This window comes from Meleagris gallopavo, chromosome 1 (genome assembly GCF_905368555.1).
Source record: "Meleagris gallopavo chromosome 1, MGAL_WU_HG_1.1, whole genome shotgun sequence".
NCBI lineage: Eukaryota > Metazoa > Chordata > Aves > Galliformes > Phasianidae > Meleagris > Meleagris gallopavo.
In genome coordinates, this window is record NC_139404.1 from 113363673 (window position 1) to 113389608 (window position 25936).

At 35.9% G+C, this 25936-nt stretch overlaps 1 protein-coding gene across 15 annotated transcripts in view; it reads left to right on the top strand.

Annotated features, from left to right (window-relative positions):
• Positions 1-25936, top strand: part of DMD (dystrophin) — a 1154126-nt gene that overhangs the window by 905206 nt on the left and 222984 nt on the right. For all 15 annotated transcript variants that reach the window (XM_085210257.1, XM_085210277.1, XM_085210286.1 and 12 more), the window contains one exon: positions 6096-6285. In XM_085210257.1, coding sequence (XP_085066383.1) covers positions 6096-6285 — 190 coding nt within the window. The remainder of the gene's footprint in view (positions 1-6095; positions 6286-25936) is intronic.

A 25936-nucleotide genomic window follows, 5' to 3' on the forward strand; every position in this document is an offset into this window, starting at 1 on the left:
TTAAGAGTCAGCTACATCTGAACTCTGTTCTCTGGAGAAATTCAGATGCTGGTTTTGTAGCTCTGTCCTTAGGTGGACTTTGCGGCTTTCTTGTCTTTGCTACACAGAAGTCATTTCAAAGATGGAGTTATATACAGATAATATTAGAAAAAGTCATTCTGTTAGCTTGGAATAACCCTTTCAGATCATGAATTAGGGAATGGTTTTCAGAGTGTTCTGGAAAGAGTTTTCAGAGGCATTCCAGAGTTAATTTGATAATCAATCACTTATTAACATATAATAACTTTAATTGTCACTATAAAATATAAATTGCTAGGTTCTGGAAGGAACTTTCTCTAAGCAGAAGTCCAAAAATAACTTCATAGGGTTTATTTTGAATTTGTGTTTTAAAATGCTATCAAGGATGAGTTATTTTTAGGATTTCATGTTACATTTCTGAATTGAAAATTGGTAGTCATTTTCTCTTCATATCTGTGACATCTCCTACTATTTCCACTGTGCCATAGGTTAAATTATCCTACCTCTTTATGATTGCTTCATTATCAGTTCAAGTTAAGACAGTTGAAAAAAAAAGTTAGTAGTAAGAGCTTAACTGTATTTTGTAAGAAAAATTAAATCTTACCATAAAGTTTTGCAGTTGCTTCTTTGTTATACTAGCAGAAGTGCTATGATCCTCTGGGAAAAAGTGTAAACAGCTTCCATCATTAGTAAGCAGACATATGTAGCTCAAATTGTCCTGTGATAGCTGACCCCCCAAAAAAACAAAATTCAGGTAACAGGTTTTTTTTTGTTTTGGTTTGGTTTGGTGTTTTTTTTTTTTTTTTTCTTTTATTGTGTAGAATAGTAATGTCAAAAAGGAGAAAATACAGTTCTACACCAAGGCACATGAAGAGCAGAAGTAAACCTTTTACTGATGTTTTGCCAGCCGGTAGACCAGGTTGTTTTATTTTACAACGCAGTGCAATAACAGTAGATCACCACAGCCTTCAGATGGAAGTGTGATTTAGTGATCTGTTGAAGGTTGAATGATGCTGTATTTCTCCACTCTATCACCCTTAAAGAAACACCTGTGGAACATACATTTCTGTTAGTCCATTATAAATATTTCTGTGCTCACTCTTCTTCAGGATGTTTCTGTATGCGTTCTCTGCAGTACATAGTCTAGTGTACATTGGCATAATGCACTGCTCTTAACAGTTTCCTTTTAACTGAGCATCTGAAAACATTAAGCACTGACTCTTGCCACATATGTTGTAAGGTAAATAAGCATTACAAACTCAAATAGACAGATCTTCAAAGAATGTGAATGATTCATTTCAAGTATTGTAGGACTTCTTTATGTTAAGGGTGACAGAGTACTGGAATGGGCTGCCCAGACTAGAGGTTATGGAGTCTGCTTCTCTGGAGATACTCAGAACCCACAAGGACACTCTCCTGCTCAACTTCCTGTAAAGAACCTGCGATGATTCTGTGATTTTGTGTAACGCAATACAGATAATGTTAGTTTTAATTAACTTAGTTAACTTTTAGTTAACTTAGTTAAAAATACAGTAACTTGCTTGCGGACTTAAATATTATGCAGACTGCAGATAACTTCGTTTTTAACTTTTTTATCTTCTCAAACACTCATAAACAGCTGTATTTCAAAGTACAAGCTCTAAAAGTTCTCCCTATTGTATCAGTGTCTTGCAGTGAAGGCTGCTATTTTTTTCAATCTTTGCTAACCTTTTTCTGTGAATACAGAGGTTCACATTTGCATGTTTTGTGTGACTTACTTCATCTGACATGCTTTCACTTCATTCCTGTTTGAAGCTTTCAGCCAATAAGTTTGAAAAAGAGCACCATGATTTCTGTTGTCTAACAAAACATGTGATAATCAGAATTGATCAGTTCTCTGTCACTGATGTCACTTGGTCTTAAAAATTGGTCTCCAGACTAGACTGTGAACTACCTCATCTGTCTTTAATCGTGTAAATTTTAAGCTTCATAATATGTAAGTTAGTCATGTAACCTAGCAACGTAGTCAAGAGAAAAAAAATTGACCTTGAATCTAGTTCAACAGATCTGTAGAGACAGAGAGGGAGGAGGAGGAATGAAATTCCAGAAATGCTTGCCTCTGTGTTTTGCAGGGGGAGTGTTGTTGCCTGTCTTCTGAGTGTCTAGATCAAAATAAGATGAATTCCACCATCAGTATTTCTCCCAGGGATATGATATTTTTGTATTGCAGTACAACAGAGAAAAGAAGGATCATCTGGTTAAAAATCATTATTCCTGTGAACATCTTACAATATTGCAGCAGTGTTTTATAGTGTTTGTACCGTTCAGAGTGTCTCTACTTCTTGTTCTGTTTTTACAGTTAGCAATCACTACAAAATTCAACAATATTTTGATGTTACAAAGTAACAAGAAAACAGCTTTATTTTGCTTTTGTGCAATAATTTCTTGTTCAATATACGTATTTAAGTCTCTGCTAAAATTTTATGTGGTACCTTACCACATGCTGTATTTTATATTCGTCTTTATTCTTTATTTTTAGACCTTTTCTGTATCTGAACTCATAATTTTGAAGTAATTAGAAAGCCAAGTAGAATGAAGCTTATTGATACACTGTAGAGTTTATCAATGTAGGTGAATGCTAGGCTTAGCAAAATTTAAAATCAAAGTACTAAATATTTTCTGGTGAGTGTATTAGGAAGTTTGTAGATAAGCAGAAGATTTTTGTAGTCTGAGAGTAAGATTTCTCTACCTCACACAATATTCTTCTGGAGAAGCTGGCAGTGTGTGGCTTAGATGAGTATATTTTTTGCTGGGTAAAGAACTGGCTGGATGGCGGGGCCCAGAGAGTGGTGGTGAATGGAGTTAAATCCAGATGACAAACGGTCATGAGTGGTGTTCCCCAGGGGTTGGTGCTGGAGCCTGTCCTCTTCAATATCTTTATTGATGACCTGAACAAGGGGATTTAATGCACCGTGAGTAAGCTTGCAGATGACACCAAGTTGTGAGAAAATGTTGATCTGCCTGAGGGTAGGAAGGTCCTACAGAGGGATCTGGACAGGCTGGATAGCTGGGCTGAGGCCAGTGGGATGAAGTTCAACAAGACCAATTCCCAACTCCTGCCTTTTGGTCACAATAATAACCATGCAGTGCTACAGCCTTTGGGCAGAGTGGCTGGAAAGCTTCATGGAAGAAAAGGACTCAGGGGGTACTGGTTGATGCTCGGTTGAACGTGAGCCAGCTGTGTGCCCAGGTGGCCAAGAAAGTCAGTGGCATTCTGGGTTGTATCAGAAATAGTGTAGTCAGCAGAAGCAGGGAGGTGATTGTTTCTCCGCACTTGGTAGTGATGAGGCCATACCTCAAGTGCTTTGTTCAGTTTTCAGCTTCTCACTACAAGAAAGACATTGAGGCCCTGTTGCACATTCAGAGAAGGGCAATGAAGCTGTGAGGGATCTGGAGCACAAGTCTTATGGAGAGTGGCTTAGGGAACTGGGATTGTTTCCTCTGGAGAAAAGGAGGCTCAGGGAGAATTTATTGCTCTCTTCTCCACATCTTCTCCCAGGTAACATCGATAGGATGAGAGGTAATAGTCTTGAGTTGCACCAGGTGAGGTTCAGATTGGATATTAGGAAAAAAATATTCTCACAGAGTGTGGTGAGGTATTGGAACAGACTGCCCATGTAGGTGGTGGAGTCACTGTCCCTGGAGGTGTTCAAGAAACATGGAGAAATGGCACTGAGGGACATGGTCAGTGGGCATGGTGGGGATGGGCTGATGGTTGCACTAGATGATCTTGGAGGTTTTTTCTAACCTGAATGATTCTACGATTCTGATTCTATTGCTGGGTGGCTTGTAAGTTACAACATGCCTTTAATGTTTTGAAGAACTTGAATGTGAAGAAACTGTTTTGCCTGATTCTGCAAAGGCTTTGTGTGCTGGTATTATCTATTACATGCTTCAAATTGAATTAGAATAGCAGTATAAAGCATATGTTAGAATAGAACTGCGCTGTGATAAACTGTATAAAACATTTTTAATTTATTTACGTTTACTTAATTTATTATTTTTATTAAACAAATGGGATGCTATTTTTGAATTAAAGATTATTAATAGATAGGTACAGTCAGCATATTCCAGGTAAAAGATTTTGTGGATCTTATTGCTTTTTTTTTTTTTTCAGTGTTTATTCTGTTTAATGTATTTTGGTGTAGATAGCTATGATATCTATGAAATTATGTTTTTAGTTTAATAAAAGATCAGACTTTTTAAATAGCAGTTGTTACGAATGTGAATAGTGGCTTAAGCACAAGCCTGCTTTATATACGTGGAAAATAAATTTGAGCAAGAGATGTCTTCCATTATTCTAAAGCTGTATTTCTCTCTCATCTTAAGAGGCCCCTGGGGACGTATTCTAATACATGCTATGTTGTACCAGGCTGGAAGATAGTTCTTATGTAGACAATTCTTGTAGTTGGTGACAAGTGAATCTGAGATCAAAGTCCAGTCAGCGTCTAAGTTTTAAACTATCTGTGAATGACTTTGTAGCTTGAAGAGAGATGGGACATTCAATAGCTTTCTCGGTTTTTGAATAAAATAAAATCCAAGAATAAATTACTTTTCTCACAAGATGTTTGAGAAGAATGACTTAAGATCATGAAGGATGAAAAATATGGCAGAAATGAGGTAGCTATTGTGAAATTGTCTCTTAGTGTGGTTTGCTTGTCTAAATGAAATGAAATGATTGTCCTCTTCTGTAATTCGACTGACTGAATTTTTCTGTTCTTACGTTTTCTGTTGCATCTTACATATATGTTTGTTAGAAAAACATCTTCTTAGTGACACCTGGCAAATCTCGTCTCAATTTTTATTTTTATTTTCTAACATTAGCTAATACAGTAGCTTTTAGTATGATAATATTAGTTCTTGGAGTTTACTGTCTCTGCAGGACAAGAAAGCACAATTTCAAATAGAGATTAAAGCTTAAGAATTTCTCAGTCCCATCTGATAAAGTTATGATGAATTGCCACTTTATAAGTTTTATATCTTGCATCTTAGTGTCTACCTAAACAACTGTAACTACGTTACAAATCTATCTAGAAATACCCAGATCACCGTATATGTGGACTAAATATTGGTGTGTATCAAATTGCATTCATTCCACATGAAGTAGTATAAATTACATGCAGTTTTACTAAGTGCTTTTTGGGCTTCAAAAAGTACTCAGTGATCATACTGTACAAATAGACATGTAATACAGTGGCAAAATAGCCTTGACAAACTCATAGTAATGAATAGTATATTATACTTTTTCTCTTCTCTAAACCCTTATTTAGATTAAGTTTAATGTAAAATCTTGGTAGGATCCAGTGTATCTAATCCATCCATGTAGGATGCCTACAATCCACACTAATGCTGATACAACACAAATACACGAAAAGATTTGTAAGCATCAAAATTGCTGGGGCTTTTGGATTACTTGTCCAGTTTACAGCTTAGATTCTCACCAAAGATAGTATTGTCTTTGCATTTAAAAACTCTCTTTTATCACATAACTGATAGAGATTTTGCAATTCATATCTCATTAATATTTTTTAAAAATTAAAAGACAGTAGCACCTTTCTACTGTTATTAGAGCATAAGCTGTTGAAAGCAATTTCCACAGGCTTCAAGCCTTAAAAACTAATAATTAAATTCATCACACTGTTCAGAGGCCAGGAACTATTTTGTGCTTTCTAAAAATAAATAGGCTTCGCTACAGAACTCCTAATGACAAATAAGAAAACATTCTTTTATAAAAACAGTAGGGTGTTTTTTTTTATATTGTGTATTTTTCAGGTATGATTTTTTCAAACAACAAAGTAGCTATTTCCTTGGGTTTTAGTTATTTCTTCTAAGAAGAAAAGATTTAAAAAGAAAACACGAACAACCTCTACCTGCCAAAAGCACAGTACAAGTATATCACTGTAACTAACGTATCTGCAAACACTTACCTTGATTCATAAGTGAAATATGCACAGTGTGTCTTTGTTATATTTTTGATTTAATATTTGATGCTTGTTTTTTTCCTGTGTGTGCTGCATTTGACTTTTTGTATTGCACAGGGTTAGTGAACGTGAAGCTGCACTGGAATCAGCCCTACTGATGTTGCAGGAATTCTACCTGGATCTTGAAAAGTTCCTTGCATGGCTTACGGAAGCTGAAACAACTGCTAATGTCCTGCAGGATGCCACACGCAAGGAAAAGACACTAGAAGATCCCCAGATGGTTCGGGAGCTCATGAAACAGTGGCAGGTAAGTCAGGTACTTCAGTTCAGAGGCATGTCTAACAGGCATTTTTTTCCCCCAGTGTGTGCAGCTACTCAACAAAATCAAAACTGTACTGGAAAAAAAAAAAAAAATCTGACTGCTACTAACCCTTCAGTGTTGCTTTGTTGCAGAGATCTAAGGTCAGTTACACTGATTCTGTCTGACATCTTTCAGCATATATTGAATTTGAAGTGGTGTCTTGAAGTACAGATCAGAAAGGAAACTTTGTTGAAGAGGGTGCTTAGTTTAGTTTTTTATCTAATAAAAATGAATTACTCTGCTAAGTTACAGTCTTGAACTGAGCAAATGACAGAGATGAGAGTTTGTTAAGCATGTCTGATATTTATAGAGATTACATGAATAGTTCTAAATCTATTCTGTGTAGCTTAACTGAATTAGTTTTCATCCATTACTTTCAAACATGTAAAATGTTAATCAGGTGTTTGGCTAATTATTGTCACCATTTTCTGTGACAATAACAAAAAGAGATAATAATAAAAATTGCCATAGAGAGTGGACAGTTTACAGAGAGTTGTTCTCTGAGAACCAAAAATCTTAATAAAGAGGGCAAATGTTGTATTTGGTGTTTGAGAGAATTCAGAGGAGAAAGAAGAATAAATGGTGAGATGGTGCTCTTCGGGATTTGTTGTTATACTTTCGTTATACTGTCCTCATTATTATTGAGAGGAATGTGTGTATGTCTGCATGAGTTCTTAGATGTCTTAAATATGAGGTTAACTGGCTGTTTGAGAAGGCAGGATCCTATCAAACAAAATAAATTATTTTTATGTTGACAGTGCATTCCAAACCTGATATTCCAGTCAGTGAAGACTCTGTTTTTTGGTTTATTTCTGAAAAACATAATGTGAAAAATCATACTTAGAAGTGGTTATATGCGTATTAAATGGAAGTATTACTACCTTCTTTTGGCACTATTGTATTAACCCATGGTTTTAACTCTATGACTGAACTGCGGCTAAATTCTATTATGCTAGAGTTTCGAACCTACAGTTGTGGTGCTGTACAGAAGCAAGGTCTGAACCATTTTTAATAGTGAGTTTTCTTTATAATAATACATCTGAAGTCTCCATTTGTTTCTGACTTCAGTTGGCATGAACCCAGAGAGCAATTACTCTTCGGTACAAGCTGTCTTTTTATATTGTGTAGATTAGGTTTGCTGGTATTGAAACAATGGAATTAGCAGGTATATGCCAAAGTTTTTTCTTTGTTTTTCCCATCTGATCATTGAAAAATGGATTATTGGTCAAAAAAAGAGATTCCTAAAAATTTAGGTCAAAGTTTCATTCTTGAATATAATGGAGCTTTGTAGACCTGTTTATTCATCTAATAACTAAAGTTCCATCTAATAACTTTTTTTTTTTTAATTTCCATATAGGTAATGTCCACATCCATAGACAAAAGGAAAAATAAATGTGTACAAGTCCTTCCTCTCAAAAATAAAAAAAAATAAAAATAGTTAAAATTCCATCATGTAAACAATTGCTTTGGACTGTAAGCTTTTTTTCTGTTTTATGCTCTTACGTTGAGATATAAGACAAAAATTTTGTTTTTTTCTTTCCCAATTTTTGGTATGTAATTATCAAGTCTTCTAAAGAAAGAAAGATAAAAACTACATTGCAGCTGCCATTTCATTTCTAAAAAGCTGAAATCTTTCTGTTCACTAACCATGGCTGTACAGGAAAAAATATATATCTGTAAAGAAATATTAGTATGCTGAGAGGGAAAAAAAAAAAAAAAAAAAAAGACAGCAGTTCTACTGTCTTTTCTCTCTCAAAGATTCATATGCACGTGTCCAGATGTAGCAGAAAACATATGGACTTCGGGTTAGAATTGGTGATTAAAAGAGCAAATATTTTGACAGTGGTGGTTTTTTAAATTCTTTGTATCTTCATACTGATCTGCATCTGTTAGATGGACCTGGTTTTCTTCCTGTGTTATCTGCCTATCTCGGTTTTTGTCAGCCTCTTTATGTCACTCTTAAGCCTCCTGAAGAAATCTCATAATTCACAAGCAGAAGTGGTTTTCAAATGCCCTTCTCCTGAATGGAGTCTGATTGCTATCTTTCTAATAGCTAGTAGAATTGTCTTGTTTTATTTTTTTTTCCCTGCCTCAAGTAGATGAAAAATTCCTTTTTTTTCTACTGGAATGAGGAGTATTCTGTTTAAGTAAATAGAATACTGCTTTGTTTAGAAGTCTTAATCAAGAAAGATTATTTCTTCCTGTATTTTTTCAAGAACTGCAGTAAAGTGGCCATTCAAGATTTGCATTTCCATTTCATTAAATCACTTATTTAGAACATAGTAATTAACTACAATTAATTTAGAAGGATGCATCTTTTCACTACTGTGTGCTATTAGTAATTAGAGCATCATATTTCATCGGTTGTCTTATTAGAATAGGGACTTCAGTATCAGTAAATGCTTTAGGTGCAGGAGAGTTAACCTTAAATGATTTGATATTTGAGTAAATGGCAACAGTATCCCTGTATTTATAATAGAGACCACATAGGGCGACACAGTACGAAGCCAGGAATTGTCCAAGCCAGGATATTGAGTGGGAATTTTTACTTTTGTATGTAGATAACTCATTGAATCAAGAAGAGAAGCAGAAAACTCAAAAAAAAAAAACAAAAACAAAAAACAAAAACAAAACAAACAAAAAAAAAAAAACAGGAGAATTAAGTAATTAGAGAAAGAATTTGGTCCAAAACAGCAGAGAGTATATTATGATGATCATTGCAAAAAGATCCTGTGAGGAACAAGATTTGTAGCCATACTGCTGTCTGTGCCATTGGAGATATGTCTGTGAATATACATGCTTATATGTATCCAAACAGGCCCAGAGAGCTGCCCAGCAGGTGTCTTCCTTGTGCCCTGCCCCAGTGTAGGAAAGGCTTGAACTGCTTTTAGCTACGGTTGCATTTTTCCAATTGACTCTTGGTTTTCCACATGAAATCAGCTTTTTTTTTTTTCTCTCACCTGGTAGGCCAGGTCCAGATCGTAGAAGTACAAAACAAAAAAAAGGTAGTTTCTGATTAAAGATCACCATCTCCCAGTCTTCTGAAAGAGAGCTTGACTACTTAGGCTTATGGAGTTAATAGAAGTTACACTTAAGTGCTATATATGCAGTTAGATTTGCAGTCTTGTTTTTTATGAAGTTGCATGGACATGAAGACTGTGAAAATACGTGTGATGAGATGTTACAATTCTGTATTAATTTTTAGGTAATAGGTGTAAATCAGTGCTTTGATGAACAATTTTACCTACAAATAATGAAAAACTAAATTTGTGAGTTCAGTAGTAGCTTTATCTCCTTCTCACTAAAGATATTTGCCTTACCCTTAGTGATCTTTTTGCTTTACATTCTCATTGTTATTATGAAAATAATGTTTTGCTGCTCAGAAAGCACAGCAGGAATTGTTTGTCTGGGAAAATCTCTCATTTCCAAGTGCTTCCTTTGCTTTACACATTAGAAACAATTTGATCAAATGTCACTAATAAAGATTCATCTTCCCCTGATACTCACCACTTCATTCATTAGCAGAGGGAGAAGGTGAGGCTTACATAACCACAATTTAATTACACAATGTGTATATTATATCAAATGGTTGCACTATAAATACTTGGTTTGCTTATGTAAGCTTGTATTTCTATGCATCATCTGTCTGAACTGACTGCAATGTAATAATTGAGGTGATTCACACTTTCAGAACACTTTCTGGAAGGATTTTCAAGGATACAAACCAGTTACTTCAAAGAGGTGAATGATTATGTGCTGATTTATATTGTCTAATTTAAATGTATCATGTGTCCCTACAAGGCCTTATTTGATACATAAATATGAGGGAGAGATGAGAATAATGAATTTTCCTTTTCGTTTTCATATTTCTAAGAGATGCAAATTCTCAACTGTGTTAATTACTCCCCCCGTTCATCTTTACAGAAATAATTCTATGTGACATTTTATGCAGGTTATGAAATATTAGATGTAATTTTTAAATCGGTGTGGATTTATCTTATTATTTTATGAATGCAGTCACTTTATATTAAGTCTGTAGATGAATTTACTTATATATTTTATCACTGAAATTTGACAAAGAATACTACACATAAACCTATTTTAACAGTAACTAGAGTGTGCTTCTATTCTGTTTACAGATTACCGGATATATCTGAAGTAATCTACAGTGTTGACTGATAAAGACTAAAAGTATGACAGCTTAAGATAAATGAGGCAGTCTTAATAGTTTTGGCTTGGAACGTGTACCACCTTCATGCTCACTTGACCTATGATCTAGATAGTTTTCCATCAGATTCAGAAGTTTTGGTGTTAATAATAAGAAAAATATGTAGTGCTGTAAGTTATACTTAAAAGTGTGCAGTATGAACAGTAACAATATTTTTCCACAGTGCCTAAAACAAGATACATGAACTTCAGGCAAAGTTTTATTGGTGTGCTTGGGTTGTTTTTTTTTCCTTTCCTGTTTCTATCAATACTTCAGAGATGTTTGGCTATTCTTACTATTCCCAAGCAGCTGTTTTCTCAAAAGTACAAAGCTGAGGTAGATATACATTCCTCGCTCTACTCTGTTAAGAAGCAGAACAGATATTTTAAGAGAATAAAATTTTGCAACTCAATTTCCGATATAACTTACTTATGATTGCTCATCACACTTAATTTTATTAGGTGGTGTACAGATTAGATAATGACTAATAGGGAACAGTATTTATAACATTCTCATTCAGATCAGTTGACTTAATTAGTAATTATTTGATAGTAATTAATTTTCTAGTGCTTCCAGTCTAGATTCTGAGATACTTATTCACTTTTGCCTGAAATCATGCTCTGAAAACTGAAAATCAAGCATGATCATCTTCACTCATGTTTTTTTCTTTTTTTAAATCTACTCCATATTTACCTATTACACCAGCCAGATACCAATTCTGAAATATAGTCTTCTCCATAGGAAATGTAATAGCAATGGTCAGACACATCCTACTCCATCAGAAGTAGAAGATAAATCCCTAAATATATTTCTTACGCAAGTGCTGTGACAGCCTAATCTGATATGGAGCAAAATGCTGTCTCAAAGTGAAAAGTTACGGTATGGATTTTGTGAAATACTTAGATAATACTATTTTTTAAATGCCTTGTCAATTAGTGTTCATTTTATTATTTGGTGGAGGAAAATCATTTATTTGCTGTTAAAAGCAAAGATCAAACTGATCAAATGAAAACTCTATGAACATATGAACAGTTTCAGTTTTGATAGTCACAGCTCTCCTGAGCAGCAAGGAGACTCCCTACTCCTTAACATGGCCAGTTAATGTTTAGTGACTCTGGAGCTTATGAAGAGGGGAATAAGAAGGATTCAGATTCTTCTCAGTGGTGCCCAGTGACAGGACAAATGGCAGTGGGCACAATCTGAAACACTGGAGGTTCCATAAGGAAAAACAAAACACACTGAGTGGTCAAATCATGAAACGTCATCCAGAGGCTTTGTATTGTCTCCATTCTTGAATGCCTACAAAATCTAGCTGGACATGGCTTGAAGCACTGCCATGAGCAGTGGGATTAGATCAAATGACCTTCAGAGATGCCTTCCTGTCTTAAGCATTTTTTGAGATCTCTGGTCTGATTGTGTATAATCACTGTCATACAGTCAATCATTCTGCAGCCTAATTAATTTTTACATAAATATATAAATGGAAAAGTCATAAGAGAGTAAGAAAATAAAAATTCTTCTTACTGTTTTATAAGATAATTCTGTAATGGTTTCCCAGAAGTTCATGAATAATCTGTATAAATGAGTGAGGAGAAAAAACAGATAATAAAAAGAAGTGAGGGAGAAGGAAGCACAGAGAATAAAAAGAATTACATTTTTTTTAAATGACTCATTACTAGAAACTGATGGCAGACTGAAAGGTGAAAGCTAAATGTGAGAGATGAAACTAGAACAAGCATTTTTCAGAGCACCATAAATTAAATTTGGGTTTTCTTCTATTATGCATGGAATCAAATTCCACAACCTTTGGCCTCCAAGAGCTTTTCTCTTAATGTATTACTTACATCTAAAATAATTATTTTCTCAGGAGTCATCATCCAGATGCAAAAGGTGACATACTTGAAATAATATTTTATTGAATGATATTTACCTTGGCACTGTTTATTCGAATTGGTATCTTCAGAAAAGGAAGTAGGGACTGTTAGCATAGTTCTAGTTCTTGCAGCCTACAGTCCTTCTAGTTAAGGCTACTCACTTAAGCTCCCAGTTTGCTAGTAGGATAGTATATTTTGTTTAAAAACAAACAAACAAACAACAACAACAAAAAAGAGAAAAGCAAAATAGTGTTTTGTGTTAATAGCTCTATTTGTAATGGAATGGATTGGATGGAGAGGAAAGAAGTAGTTCACAAAATAAGGTAGCACTGAAAATGTGTAGGTGTGTATACAAATGTGCTTCTGAAGAGCGAGACAAGGATCATATCTACATTCAGTCAGGTTCTCTGGTGTTACTTTTCATTTTTATTTTATGAACCATAGATAGATGCAATAGATGCATTACTCCAGTAGAATAAATGGCCAAGTAGTTTAACGTATTACCTCTTAACTACAATATGATTAATGTATTGATATAAAGGCATAGAGATAAGAACATTATTGGTTCAAAGAATATATAATACATAATGTTGTAAAAACAGTTAAAAGTGGTAAAATCAGTGAGATGCATTATGCACAGATTATGTTTGGAGCTTGAAGTTTAAAAAAAATAAATAAGATGCACAAATGGGTAATTCTTTCAAATGCATTCCAGTGATCAATTCTGAAAATCAGTTCAGTTATGTTTGTTTATATTACTACAGTTTGTCATCTGCATTGGGCTTCCTGGTCTGTACTGTCTTTTTCCTTCTCTGAGAAGTAAGTCTTGTTAAAAAAAACTGCTTAACAGCACAGCATGTGGTCAAGCAGCATCTTAAAATTTTGATATAGCAGTATTCTTGCTATCTTTTGAGACTGATTTTGCTTGATTCAAATAACAGTAGCAATTTCAGTGTTGTTTCTATATCTTGATGATCTCTGTTATAGGAAAAGATTTGGAAAAAAGGGGTTTCAAGGCACAGAGGGTATACCATCAAGAAAGCTGAAAAATGAAGCAGCTATGTAAAGTTATTTCATGGTGCTGTGTTAGTGGAAAGCTGAATAAATTCGCAGGGAGTTTTAGATGCTGATTCTCAGTGGGGAAGAAAGTGCCACAGCTGTTGTTCTTAACTGGCTATATCAGAGTGGCTAGGAAAGCAACATGAAAACAGAGACATAGATGTTGTCACTTTATTATTGTTGCTATTATCATTATCATTATTTTACAGTCAGGCTTCATTTTTACTGGTTTGCTTTGGGTAGTCTTTATTATAAAAACAGAAAATGGATTGAAGCTGAAGCTTAGTGGATAGCAGTGTATGTTATGCTGCTTCTGGCATCTCTGTCTCTGAACTTCCCTGAAATTAGAGTAAAACTTTAATCAATGCTGTTTTTCTTTTAGCAGGTAAAATAATTACTTTGCTATAGTCTTACAAGCTATTCCTAGGGAAAATAATCAACTCTTAATTGACAGAAATCCCACATATATTGTTGGTGCTTGTAAACAAGAACAAAGAAATTTCTCATTTAATTTTTTAATTTACATGTACTATCACTGTTAAATTAGAAGAAAAATCCTGTTTGTCAAATGTATTAAATAACATATGATTACTTGACTTACAGTTTTTCTCTTAAAAAGTATATTGAGCACACTAGCAGAATGGTCCTTAAAATGTATTTGAATTATATAAAGAATTAACAAAGAAGGAAAAAATGAGATCTACTCTTAATTCTCCTCAGATAAACATTAAAAAAATGGGGAAAAAAAACAACAACAACAACAAAAAAAAAAAAAAAAAAAAAACAGGAGAACCCAAGAACCCACATGCCTCTTTTTTCTTAATTCTTAGAGTTAATAAGTTAATAACTACATTAAATATTGCTGTCTCAAAACATATTTTGAGCTTTGGGAATAAAACCAGGACTTAAGCATGAGCTGTTCAGTATTGTAATAAGTAGTAAAAGATTATATCAAACAAGGAACATCACTCTTCACATCCCTTCTTTTGATAGTGAAACTTCCAGATGTCCTTGGAACTCCATGAATTTTTTTACAGAAGACAGCTACTTTGCAAAAGATCAGTCAGTAAGAGTAGCATCTTAAATAAAAACAGTATTGTAATTTAACTGCCTAGGGTGTGGCTATATAGATATATATGTTTTATTCTATAATATATATTTTTGATCAAATTTCCCATCTTTCTCATCTGTCGTGCTCTGGTTTGTGTTGAGTAAGTCTTACAGCATGTGAAATTGACTTGCATGAAACTTAAAGATTGTACTTGATAATATAGTAATTGCCTTAGTAGTTGCCAGTGTTGTAATAGAAATAATCATAGAATTGCTCAGGTTGGAAAAGACCTTAAAGATCATCAAGTCCAACCACAACCTAACCATACTACCCTAACTCTAACAACCCTCTGCTAAATCGTGTCCCTGAGCACCACATCCAAATGGTTTTTAAACGCATCCACGGATGGTGACTCAACCACCTCCCTGGGGAGAAAGCAAATCAACACTTTTTTTTTCCTGCGAGCAACATAAAAGATCAGTCTTCAAACCCTACAAGCCCTAAACACAGATTTTTCAAACATGTATTAGGTAAAAAAGCTTCTGTAGTATGAAGTATGAGATTGCATTGTATTATTAGAGGAGAGCATGGAGAATCACAGATAGGATGGTTTCCAGTTGTTAATGAAAAAAAAAAATCAATAAATCAGGTCCAAACTCCTTCATGTTCTTCTGGCCTTGTAATTTTCTTAGTATATCACATCCCTATGCAGGCCCTTCTAAAACAAGATCCCCCAAATTCAATGAAGAGAGCATGGATGGGCTGTCTTGTGGTCTGTGTTGAACCTATGCCATGTTTCAGTGTAACCCAACAAATTGAAGGGAAAAGAATAAAATTGAGTGGTTAGCAAAACTTTGAAGATTTTTGCCAATTGATCTTCTGCAATCATTGGTACTCACTGGCACAGTACAATCTGTCATTTTGTTCTCTCATTTAGATCTCATTGTTCGCAACACATTTATTTGAAAAGTGAATAATCAATTAGAACTCCGTACAAAAAAAAAAAAAACAGTAGTTTTTAACATGTTCTTTTTTTCTTTTTTTAATCTGATGATTAAAATACTGCACAATAAAAAACATATAGCTGACATGCACAGAATCTTTGGTTAATGAGACCAGATGCATATCTTCCTAAGACAGGTGAAAATAGAAATGTTTGTGCTGTGATTATTAACATTTTAGTATAGAAAGCATAAAAGATACAGTATGCATAAATGAGGATAAATTTTGTCGTAGGGCAGATATCTTCCTGAGTATTTCAGAAAGCAGACACCTTAAAGACTAAAAATAAAGAATGAAATAAAATCATAAATGCTTTTCAGAGCCAAGTTCTGCATACTTAACAAAAGGTTTTAGGATTGTAATGAGAAAAATGTCTTCTCAGAAATGCTACAAGCTTCTCCTTTTTGTAAGATTGAAGAAGAGCTTATAGCTCCATGTATCTCACACCATTCAGTAGACTTCTAAATAGGACAATTCCTTTGAGGAGGTAGAAGAGACCAAGACAAGACCAAGTTCTGGGTCCTGCACTTTGACACAGCAGCCCCAGGCAACATTACAGGCTTGGGGAGGAGTGGCTGGAAGACTGTGTAGGGGAAATGCACCTGAGAATATTGGTCGACACTTGGCTGAACCTGAGCCAGCAGTGTTGTGAGGTGGCCAAGAAGGCCAATGGTATCCTGGCTTGTATCAGAAATAGTGTTGCTAGCAGGAGCAGGGAAGAAATTGTACTTCTGTACTCGGCACTGGTGAGACTGCATCTCAAGTACTGTGTTCAGTTTTAGGTCCCTCACTGTAAGAAAGACATTGAGGCTCTGGAGCGTGTCCAGAGAAGGGCAGCTAAGCTGATGAGGGGTCTGGAGCATCAGCCTTATGAAGAGTGGCTGAGGGAGCTGGGACTGTGGAGAAGATGAGGCCTTATCACTCTCTATAACTACCTGAAGGGAGGTTGTAGTGAGTTGAGGGTTTGCCTCTTCTCTCATGTAAGTAGTGATAAGACTAGGGGAATAGCCTCAATTGCACCAGGGGAGGTTGGACGTTAGGAAATACTACTACTCTGAAAGAGTGGTCAGGTGCTGAAGTAGGCTGCCGAGGAGGTGGTGGAGTCACTGACCCTGGAGGTGTTCAAGGACCATTTAGGTGTTGTTTTGAGGGACATGCTCTAGTGAGGACTATTGGTGATAGGTGGACAGTTGCACTGGATGATCTTGTAGGTCTTTTCCAGACTTGGTCATTCTATGATTCTGTGAAAGCAAACTCAGCCTGCAGAAGAGAGAGAACTTGTTATCTTACTGGCAGATAATGGAGACACCATTAATGAAATTGATCATGTATAGCCAAGTGGCTGTTTGCTATCTAATCCAGTCCCCTAGATCCAGTCGTTAACAACAGTTTCAGAATCCTGTGAATTTTCTCCATCATCCTTAGGAGGTCCTTGAATTGCTAGTGGCCAGAAGTGGTCTGTAGTTTCATGTTTGGTTTTGCCCATGGAAGTTTTATTAAATCGTTTATTGTTCTTATTGATGTACCAATTTTGCCAAATAATCTTCTATTTTTGTGCACAGCTGCCTAAGAAATTTCATTTTTTCTTTAGTCCTCAGATTCAAATTTAACTGAGAAAATTTTACTTTCAAGTAATGACTGAGTTTAGTAACATAACTGAAAGCATGTGAAGATACATCCAGAATGTTTTCTCTGCCAAATCCTTCAGGACTTAACATGTGTCTTCTGCTGACCCACCAAATGAATGTGCACAAGTGGCTGTGATGCTTGAGGTTAATTTTGTTTGTTTGTTTGTTTTTTGTTTGTTTGTTTCAGCCTCACTGGGGCATGTTTTTACATCTGATGTTGTTCTGCCTCTCACTGGCTCCCTTTACCTTTGAGTTATCACCAGCTGGGAAAGATGCTTACTCTTCTTCATGTCTTGCTTTTCCATAAAAAAATTATCTGAGGCTGAGTATGTGTTTACTTAGAGAAAGAGTTTTAGCTCCTTTAGGGTACTTCTTGGAGTAGTGGGTTTCTCACTGTTCCAGGAACAGGTTTTCACTGCTTTAGCTGGTTTAGCTTTCACGATGGCTGAACAGGCACAGCAATGAAAATACTCTGTGGCTCTGATAATCAGTCAGCTTTTTGCCTGGGAATCCTTTGTGTGACTCAAGTACTGTTTACTGCTGCTGCTTTTCAGGGCAGCTAAGGAAGCAGGGTAAGGAGATAAGAACCTCAACTTGAATGCTGGAATTTATTTTCCTTTGGTTTCTGCAGCCTTTTATTAGAGTATCTCTGATAGTAGTGAGTAACTGAGCCTGAGGAAATAATTTTTCTTGGTGCTCGGTGAGGTAAAAGAGAGCTCAAGAACTGGTAAAGGGAAGCACCATGAGAAACAGGTTTGCTTGTTAACTTATACATTCAAAGGGCAGAATCTCTTTGTTCTTGGAAATACAAAAGGGACGATGCTCATTTTCAGACTTCAGGAATCCTTAATCTTCTTTTTTTCTCTCTTTGTGCATGTACTGTCTCTTTGCAATTTCTGATGAAATATTTTGGTCATTGAGACAGAGTTGAGTCTTTTTAGGGACATGGTATGCTACAAAGCTTATTTATACCAAAATATTCTCATTTTGATGTGGTAATTTGCCCACCCATTTGAGTGATTTGTGATTTACATACTATAACCTAGGGCTCTTTGTGATTTGCAGTTGATCTGAAATGGTAGCAGTAATGCATCAGGGTTTTGTATAGTTTTTTTTGTGTGGTAAAATCTGTTGAAGCAGAATAATAAAGGGAGAGTCCACAGTAATGGCAGTAGAGGTCTGAAATTTAATTCTAAATTTTTTGCCTCAGTAAGTCTGGAGAAGCTTTAGGCTGACCAGATTAGGCTGTCTAAAACAGAATGGCAGGCTATATGAACAAAGGCATCAGAGACAGCTGCTTATTTAGGTTATTTTTTATATAGTACACTAATGTGAGTGAAAACTTCCAGATTCTTGGTTTCAAATAAATGGTTTTGATTCTCTGTCTGTATAGTTGAAAAGATGATGCAAAAAAAAACAAAAGAGGCCATGAGAACCTAGAAGTTAGTATTCTAATCGGTTCAGAAAATGGTCATTTTTAATTTCTGGTAGTTTTCTTTATATGTATGTTTTTTGCTGGCTAGAAATCCATACAGCTTATGGAAGCTTTGTTGATATCAGCCAAAAAGATCTTCTGCCATATTACAGTGATAATTCGTTAATATATATCTGAATTAACCTTCAAGAAACTATATTCTTTTTAAGGTCAGAATTTTAATATCTGATTCCTGAATAACATACTACTTTTATGTGAACACTGCCAATGGAGAAAATATAGAATGAACAAGTATCTAAATAGAATAAAAATACAAATTATCTTCAGAAATTTCATTATTCATTATTCATTAATATTTCACAATATTAAACCTATTTAATTTTAATTAGTACCTCATGCTGCTGGGTTGGGCCGTATTTTAATGACTGTTTTACTGGTATGCAGAAACTACTTCATTGTACAACAGAAAAGCATGCAGAATAGCTAGACACACTTCTTAGAGGACTAACAGCAAAAAGTGAAAGACTGAGTCACTAAATTTCATCACTGAACTTCAAAGGTCTTTTGCTGAGGAAAACTTAGTTGTCCTGCTGTTTGTTGTACTGTTCATATCAAAATGTATTTCCCTGATCTGTAAATGAAGTGGCAAATCCTTTCTTCTCATATACTGAAAACCTGACAGTAGTGTCTAGATCAAAGCTACGAAATAAACCTGTTCCCACTTACATTACCAGAATTACAGATGCAACAGTATATTAACCTCAAAAGATCATCTCTTCTTTTGACTGTGGTATTGTAATTCCATATCTCTTGAGCAAGATCCCAGCTTGTTGATTGGCTTAAAATAAATAAATAAATAATAATAATAATAGTAATAATAATAATAAAGCTGTTTTGCTTTAGTCTTCAAATTATTTTATACAAAAATAACTATGGAAGGTTAGCACTGCCTGAAAAATGTTGCTGAGAAATTTTATTTCTGCAATGTGAGCTATTTCCTGACAGCCTATTATTTCATTATCTCAAGTTTCAAGTTGACACTTAATGTAAAGACTTTACACCCAGATGCTGATGGATTATACAGTGCCTCAGATAAAAGCAGGATCATTACCCAGTTTTAATCCAGTGTTGTGCAAGGAAGAAGGAAGGCCACATGTTGCTCTTAGAAATTAGAGCAAACTTGCAAGTTTATTTCAAGTTTATTCCACAACTGTTAATTCCTTAACAGGAAGCCTAAATATTAGAGAGTCAAGTCTTGTTGAAAACAAATGGGATTTTGCAGATCATTAACAGATATTGATATGGCTTAATATGGAGACTTTAAATCAACTGATGGGAGAACCCTAGGCAGCCCTGCAGGCTTGGGGAGGAGTGGCTGGAAAGGGATCTTGGTGTACTAATGAACAGAGAGGTGAATATGAGCCAGCAGTGTGCCCAGGTGGCCAAGAAGGCCAGTGGCATCCTGGCTTGTATCAGGAATGGTGTGGTGAGCAGGACTAGGGAAGTCATCTTGCCTCTGTACTCATCAGGGGCCTCACCTCAAGTACTGTGTTCAGTTTTGGGCACCTCAGTACAAAAAGGGCACTGAGGTGCTGGAGCGGGTCCAAAGAAGGGCAGCAAGGCTTGTGAAGGGCTTGGAGAATATGCCTTATGAGGAGAGACTGAAGGAACTGGGGCTGTTTAGTCTGGGGGAAAGGAGGCTGAGGGGAGACCTTATTGCTCTATTCAAATACCTGGAAAGTGATTGCAGTGAGAGTGGGGCTGTCTCTTCTCACCGGTGACAGGTGACAGGAAGAGGGGAAATGGCCTTAAGTTGCACCTGGATTAGGTTGGATATCAGGAAAAACTTCTTTACAGAACGGGTAGTTAGGTACTGGAATGGGCTCCCCAGGGAGGTGGTTGAGTCACCGTCACTGAATGTGTTTAAAAACCATTTGCATTTTTACATGATTTAGCAGAGGGTTGTTAGAGTTAGGGTAGCACGATTATGTTGCTGTTGGACTTGATGATCTTTAAGGTCTTTTTCAACCTGAGTTATTCTATCATTCAGTGGGGTGAGATGGATGAAAGAAATCAAAAATTATGTATTTTGTCATTTGTTCGTTTTAATTCTATTCATTCTGAAGACTTATTTAAGTCATTTTTTCAAATAGTTCTCTAAGGTCTGTGCAACTGCAGACTGGAGGTTTGCATTTTCCATACCAAAGAAATACAGGTATTTAGAATTAAATGTACTCATGCATATATCAGTTTTGCTGAAGTTTAAAAACAGTTTGTATTCTCTAAAGGGCAGGGAGGAAGGTCCAAAGAATCACAGGCCTGCAACTCTACCTTCTCTTCCAGAGAAGGCTATGGAGCAGATCGAGTGTCATCATCTGGTGCATATTGGACAACTAAGTGATCAGAAGTAGACTTGAGGTTTTCTGAAGGGCAGATCATGCCAGACTAACTTGGTCTCCTATGAGAAAGTGACTCACTCACTAGATGAAGAAAATGTCTACTTGGATTTCAGTAAAGCATCTGACACCAAACACCTACAGTATTCTTCAGAAATTGGCTACTGGTGTATGGTTCACTGGATGAAGAGCTGGCTAAATGTCTGGGCTTAAAGTCACACTGAATGGCCTTCAGTTCAGTTAGTGACCGATCACCAGTGGCATTCCCCAGGGTTCAGTGCCAGACCAAGTTTTGTTTAGCATTTTAGTTAATAGTCTAAATGAGGAGAATGAGTGCAGCCTCACAAGTCTGCAAATGACACCAAGTGAGTATAACAGAATAATAAAACTGTTAGAATCTGAAGAGACTTTTAAAAGTCATCTAGTTCAACTCCCCCACATGAGCAGGAATGTGTACATCTAGATCAGGCTTCTCAGAACCCCGTCCAGCCTGACCTTGAATGTGTGAATGAGAGCAGTGAAGCTAGTGAAGAGACTAGAAAACAAGTGTTTTAAGGGATGAGTCATAACAGAAGTGGGATTACTTAGTTTGGAGAAGGCTGAGGGGAGACCTTATAGCTCTCTAGAACTATCTGATAGGAGTGAGGTGGGTGTTGGTTTATTTTCTCAGGTGACAGATACGTGATGAAAAGATCTCCAATTGTGCTAGGGAACATTTAGCTTAAACATTTGAAGAATTTATTCCTGAAGAGGATGGTCAAGCATTGGAACAATCTGCTTAGGGAGGTGGTAGAGTCACCACTACCACTCTCTACAGTTATTGAAGAGACATGAATGTTGCGCAAAGGGATGTAGTTTAGTGACATGACCCAGTATATCAGCATAGTGGTTGGATATTTGATGATCTTTGAATGTATTCTCTAACCTTCATGCTTCTGCTTTTTTGTTGTTACGTAATGTTCACTGTCTGTCTGAGTAATTGGGAACAAATGAAGACAAGCTGAACCTCCAGAATTAGAAAAAGAATTGTGTGATTTTAATTTTAAAAAGAAGAAGAAAAAAAAAAAAAAGACCTTTGAAGAGATCTGTCTTTATTAACATGCTGCTTCTGCTGATGATTTTCATGTTTTCATTCTGGCATATAGCATTGTAAATTAATTTAACATGAAAGGATAAAAATGTTGTTTTTGAAGTGCTTCTCATTAAATTATGAAAAAAATTACAGTAAATAGTAGAAAAGAATGCCTCTGGTAGGAGCTTCTGTTTGCTCAATTACTGCTGTACCAAAAGTGAAATATTACAGAGCTGACTTGGAGGCAATATTATTGCAGTTACATTACATAAAACAGATGAGCTCAAAACTTCAAAAAAACAGGAGAAAAAAAAAAAAGAAAAAAAAAAGTACAGGCTGGATCGTTTGAAAGTTTTTATTTATATTTGTCTGAGAGATCTGTGCAAAACAGTTGGCTAGAATTCAAGTCATTCATAAGTTTAGCTTTATGGTATTTAAACCTAAAGCAAATCTGCTCAGTTTCAGAGATACAGTGTATCAGCAGAGGTGCTCGTAATTCGAAAACTGAATATACTGCATATATTATGTGTGATGGCTATCAACATAGTGAAGTATTTTACATTGAATGTATTAGTTTTCGACGATGGAAAGTAACTCTCTAAGTTAACTAGAGGTATGATGATGTCACTGTCAGTCTTATTAAAATATGTCACTTTCATAGAATCACAGAATGGCTTGGGTGGGAAGGGACCCCAACGATCATCAAGTTCCAAACCCCCTGCCCCAAGTAGGGCCACCAACCTCCAGACCTGGTACTAGATCAGGTTGCCCAGGGCTCCATCCAACTGATCTTGAACACTTCAAGGGACGGAGCACCCACAAGCTCTCTGAGCAGCCTGTTCCACCACCTCACCTCTCTCTCTGTGAAGAACTTCTTCCTGACATTCAATCTAAATCTTTCCCTCTTGAGCTTAAAATAATTCCGCTAGTCTTATCACTATCTAACCAAGTAAAAACTTGATTCCTCTCATTTCTATAGTCTCCTTCTAAATACTGAAAGGCTGCAATGAGGTTTCCTTGCAGTCTTCTCTTTTCCAGGCTAAACAAGCCCAGCTTCTTTAGCCCCTCTTCACAGGGGCAGTGCTTCAGCCAGCCCTCTGATCATATTCATGGCCCTCCTCTGGACCCTCTCCAACAGCTCCACATCTTTCCTGCTTTGCGAACTCCAAGCCGGACACAGTACTCCAGATGGGGCCTTAGAAGGGCAGAGTAGAGAGGGATGATCGCCTCCCTTCCCCTGCTGGCCACCCCTCTTCTGATGGAGCCCAGGATACCATTGGCCTTCCAAGCTGCAAGAGCGCACTGCTGGCTTGTGTTCAGTTTTTCATCCGCTAGGACCCCCAGGTCCTTAAATGTTCTAATGTCATTTTGCATTACTTACTGAGAGCATCTTAGATTTTAGTTATATTTTGATGTTGTCCTTGTATTTTGGGTTTTGCATAGAAGAAATATATTTTGATATGGGATGATAGCAACCATCCTTCTGCTTCAGCTGTTATCTTGGTTCCACCCCTTTGCAGTCATCTGATCTAGATTTAAGCCTAGATTGTTGTAGCCTTGTTCTCTTTGATTAGACCTTAATTTGGCTTAAAGAGATGTTATATTGTGAAGAGTAGGCATTGCAGGAAGGACCTGGTCCTGAAGGCTCTAATGTGTTGCCCTTATTAAATATTATGAATAAAATGGTAGAACAGAAAATATTTAAAACCCCCAACGGTCAGATATCTTGGAAATTGAAAAATACCTAATGCTTAGCTCTAATTCCAATGAATCCTTTAGCACTTTATCTGAAGGGATTCAGAAAAATAAAAATAAAAATAGAAGCACAAATAAAATACATAAGCCATAGAAATGCAGTAAAATACAATACAAAATGGCTTTAGTAGTGTTGTTATCCATGTGTTTCTTCTTGAAGTTGTTACAACAGTCTTCTCATCATTATTTTGAAATAGGCACTGTGTCTTGAGAACAATCATTTGCAAGTCAGAAGTAAAAGCAAAAAAGTTATTATTTTCTAGGTAATTTAAGGGTATTTCTAGGTGATTCAGTAGTTTTCTGGTTTCTTAATTTTCTTGAACAAGACAGGCAGAGATGTTTTTCTGTCATTAGATACATTAAACAGGTACCACTTACAAAACATTCATGAAGATCATCTAGAAAATATGCACATATAGCATTGTGTTATGTTAAGAAGATTTTCCAGTGTGTGAACCAGTGAAATCAGAAAGTTCTTTAAAATATCTTTACTCGTTTAATGTGTTCAAAGGTACACACACATAAAGTTTATTGGAGGTATTACTGCTAGCTACACACATGCTCAGTGGATTAGTTTTAGAATCAAATGCTTACATTCAGCTGTAAATCTCCAGAAGGCATTCTAGGATACACTTCAAGGGCAGTCTTTATAGAATCATAGAATGAGATGGGTTGAAAGGGAACTTTAAAGATTATCTACTCTGATACCTCCTGTCATGGGCACGTTCAGTTTGACTTACATCTGGACACCTAAACAAATTATGTATTTATGCCTGGCTATTTTCAACATCAAATTGTATTAGACTTAGGAAATCTTGTTTTAGAAGCTGTATATATCCATTTGGGGAAAAAAACAATCAACCAAGCAATAAAACCCACACAGTAAGTGATACATGGTCTCTGTATTAAACTAAGTGATGATGCTTATGTTTTTTATAAAAGCTATCATAATAAATTGCTTGAGAATATTTTACAGAGCAAAAATATGTGCTAAAATTAGTTTGAGACGAGTTGTCATATGGACTATTAATGATCAGAGGCTAACTTTAAGCAACTCCTTTTTCCATAACCCTTTTTGGGCACAGAGGAATACCACTTTATTCTGTTTTCCTCTACAATTCCATTGACAACAATTTAGAATTTTAACAGCTGTAAATGTCATTTTTTCTCTGATTTTTTTTCGTCTGTTTCTTAAATTTTGCCCTAGTAGTTGCACTACTCAAAAAAATTTGGGGAAAAAAAAAATCTCATTGAAGAATCTGTATGTCTTATTGTACATTAGTCTTGTAAAAAGCAAACCAATGAATACATAAGGATATGTATGCTTGCTTTGCATTCGTGGTAGGAATAGGAGATATGAATAGCAGATATTACTCTTTATTTCCTTTGTAGCTGTTTTTCTATTCTTAATGCATTGTGTTTGTGTCTGGGGGAGGGAGGAGAATGTCTGTGGCATTTTCGTATTAGTGCCCCTAATAGATACAACAGTTTTCCAGAAAGAAATTAAAATACCTTAGCATATGGAAGTCTAAAAGGTCATAAAAATGTCCTTTTAAATTAAAAAAAAAGAAAAAAGAAAAAGATATAATTTTAAGATTAGACTATTTCAAGCTCCAGCCTTGAAGTCCAGAAGGCATGTTGACAAGATTCTGTTTAGGTGCTGTGGATATAATCGAAGTATGATTGTTAGTTAGTGGGGTTGGTTTGTAAACCCAGTGTTCTGATGCTAACCTGTTAACTAGGTTAGCTAGTCTGATGCTAACCTGTATTTTTGAAAAATATGTTGTAATGAAATGCTGAGCACTTAGTATTTTGAAAAGAAACAATATTATGTTCCCTCTTTATGTCCTTAAGTGTTTTTGGGGCGTCTGGGGCCCTCCAGGCTTAAGCTCAGCTGTTGCTGTTGTAAAATCTATTTGGCAGCTCTGATATTGGATTTTTCAAATTCACTTTACGTTAAATTTCCAAGCCCTTGTACTGATTAATCGTGTTACCATTTTAAAGAGTAAGCTTGGTCTGCCAGGTGAGGAGAGGAGACAGAACAAATTGATGTTCCGTAACCTGTAACCAATCTTCTGACATCACTGAGGTGAAGTGGAGCTTTCTGTGGAACCCGCG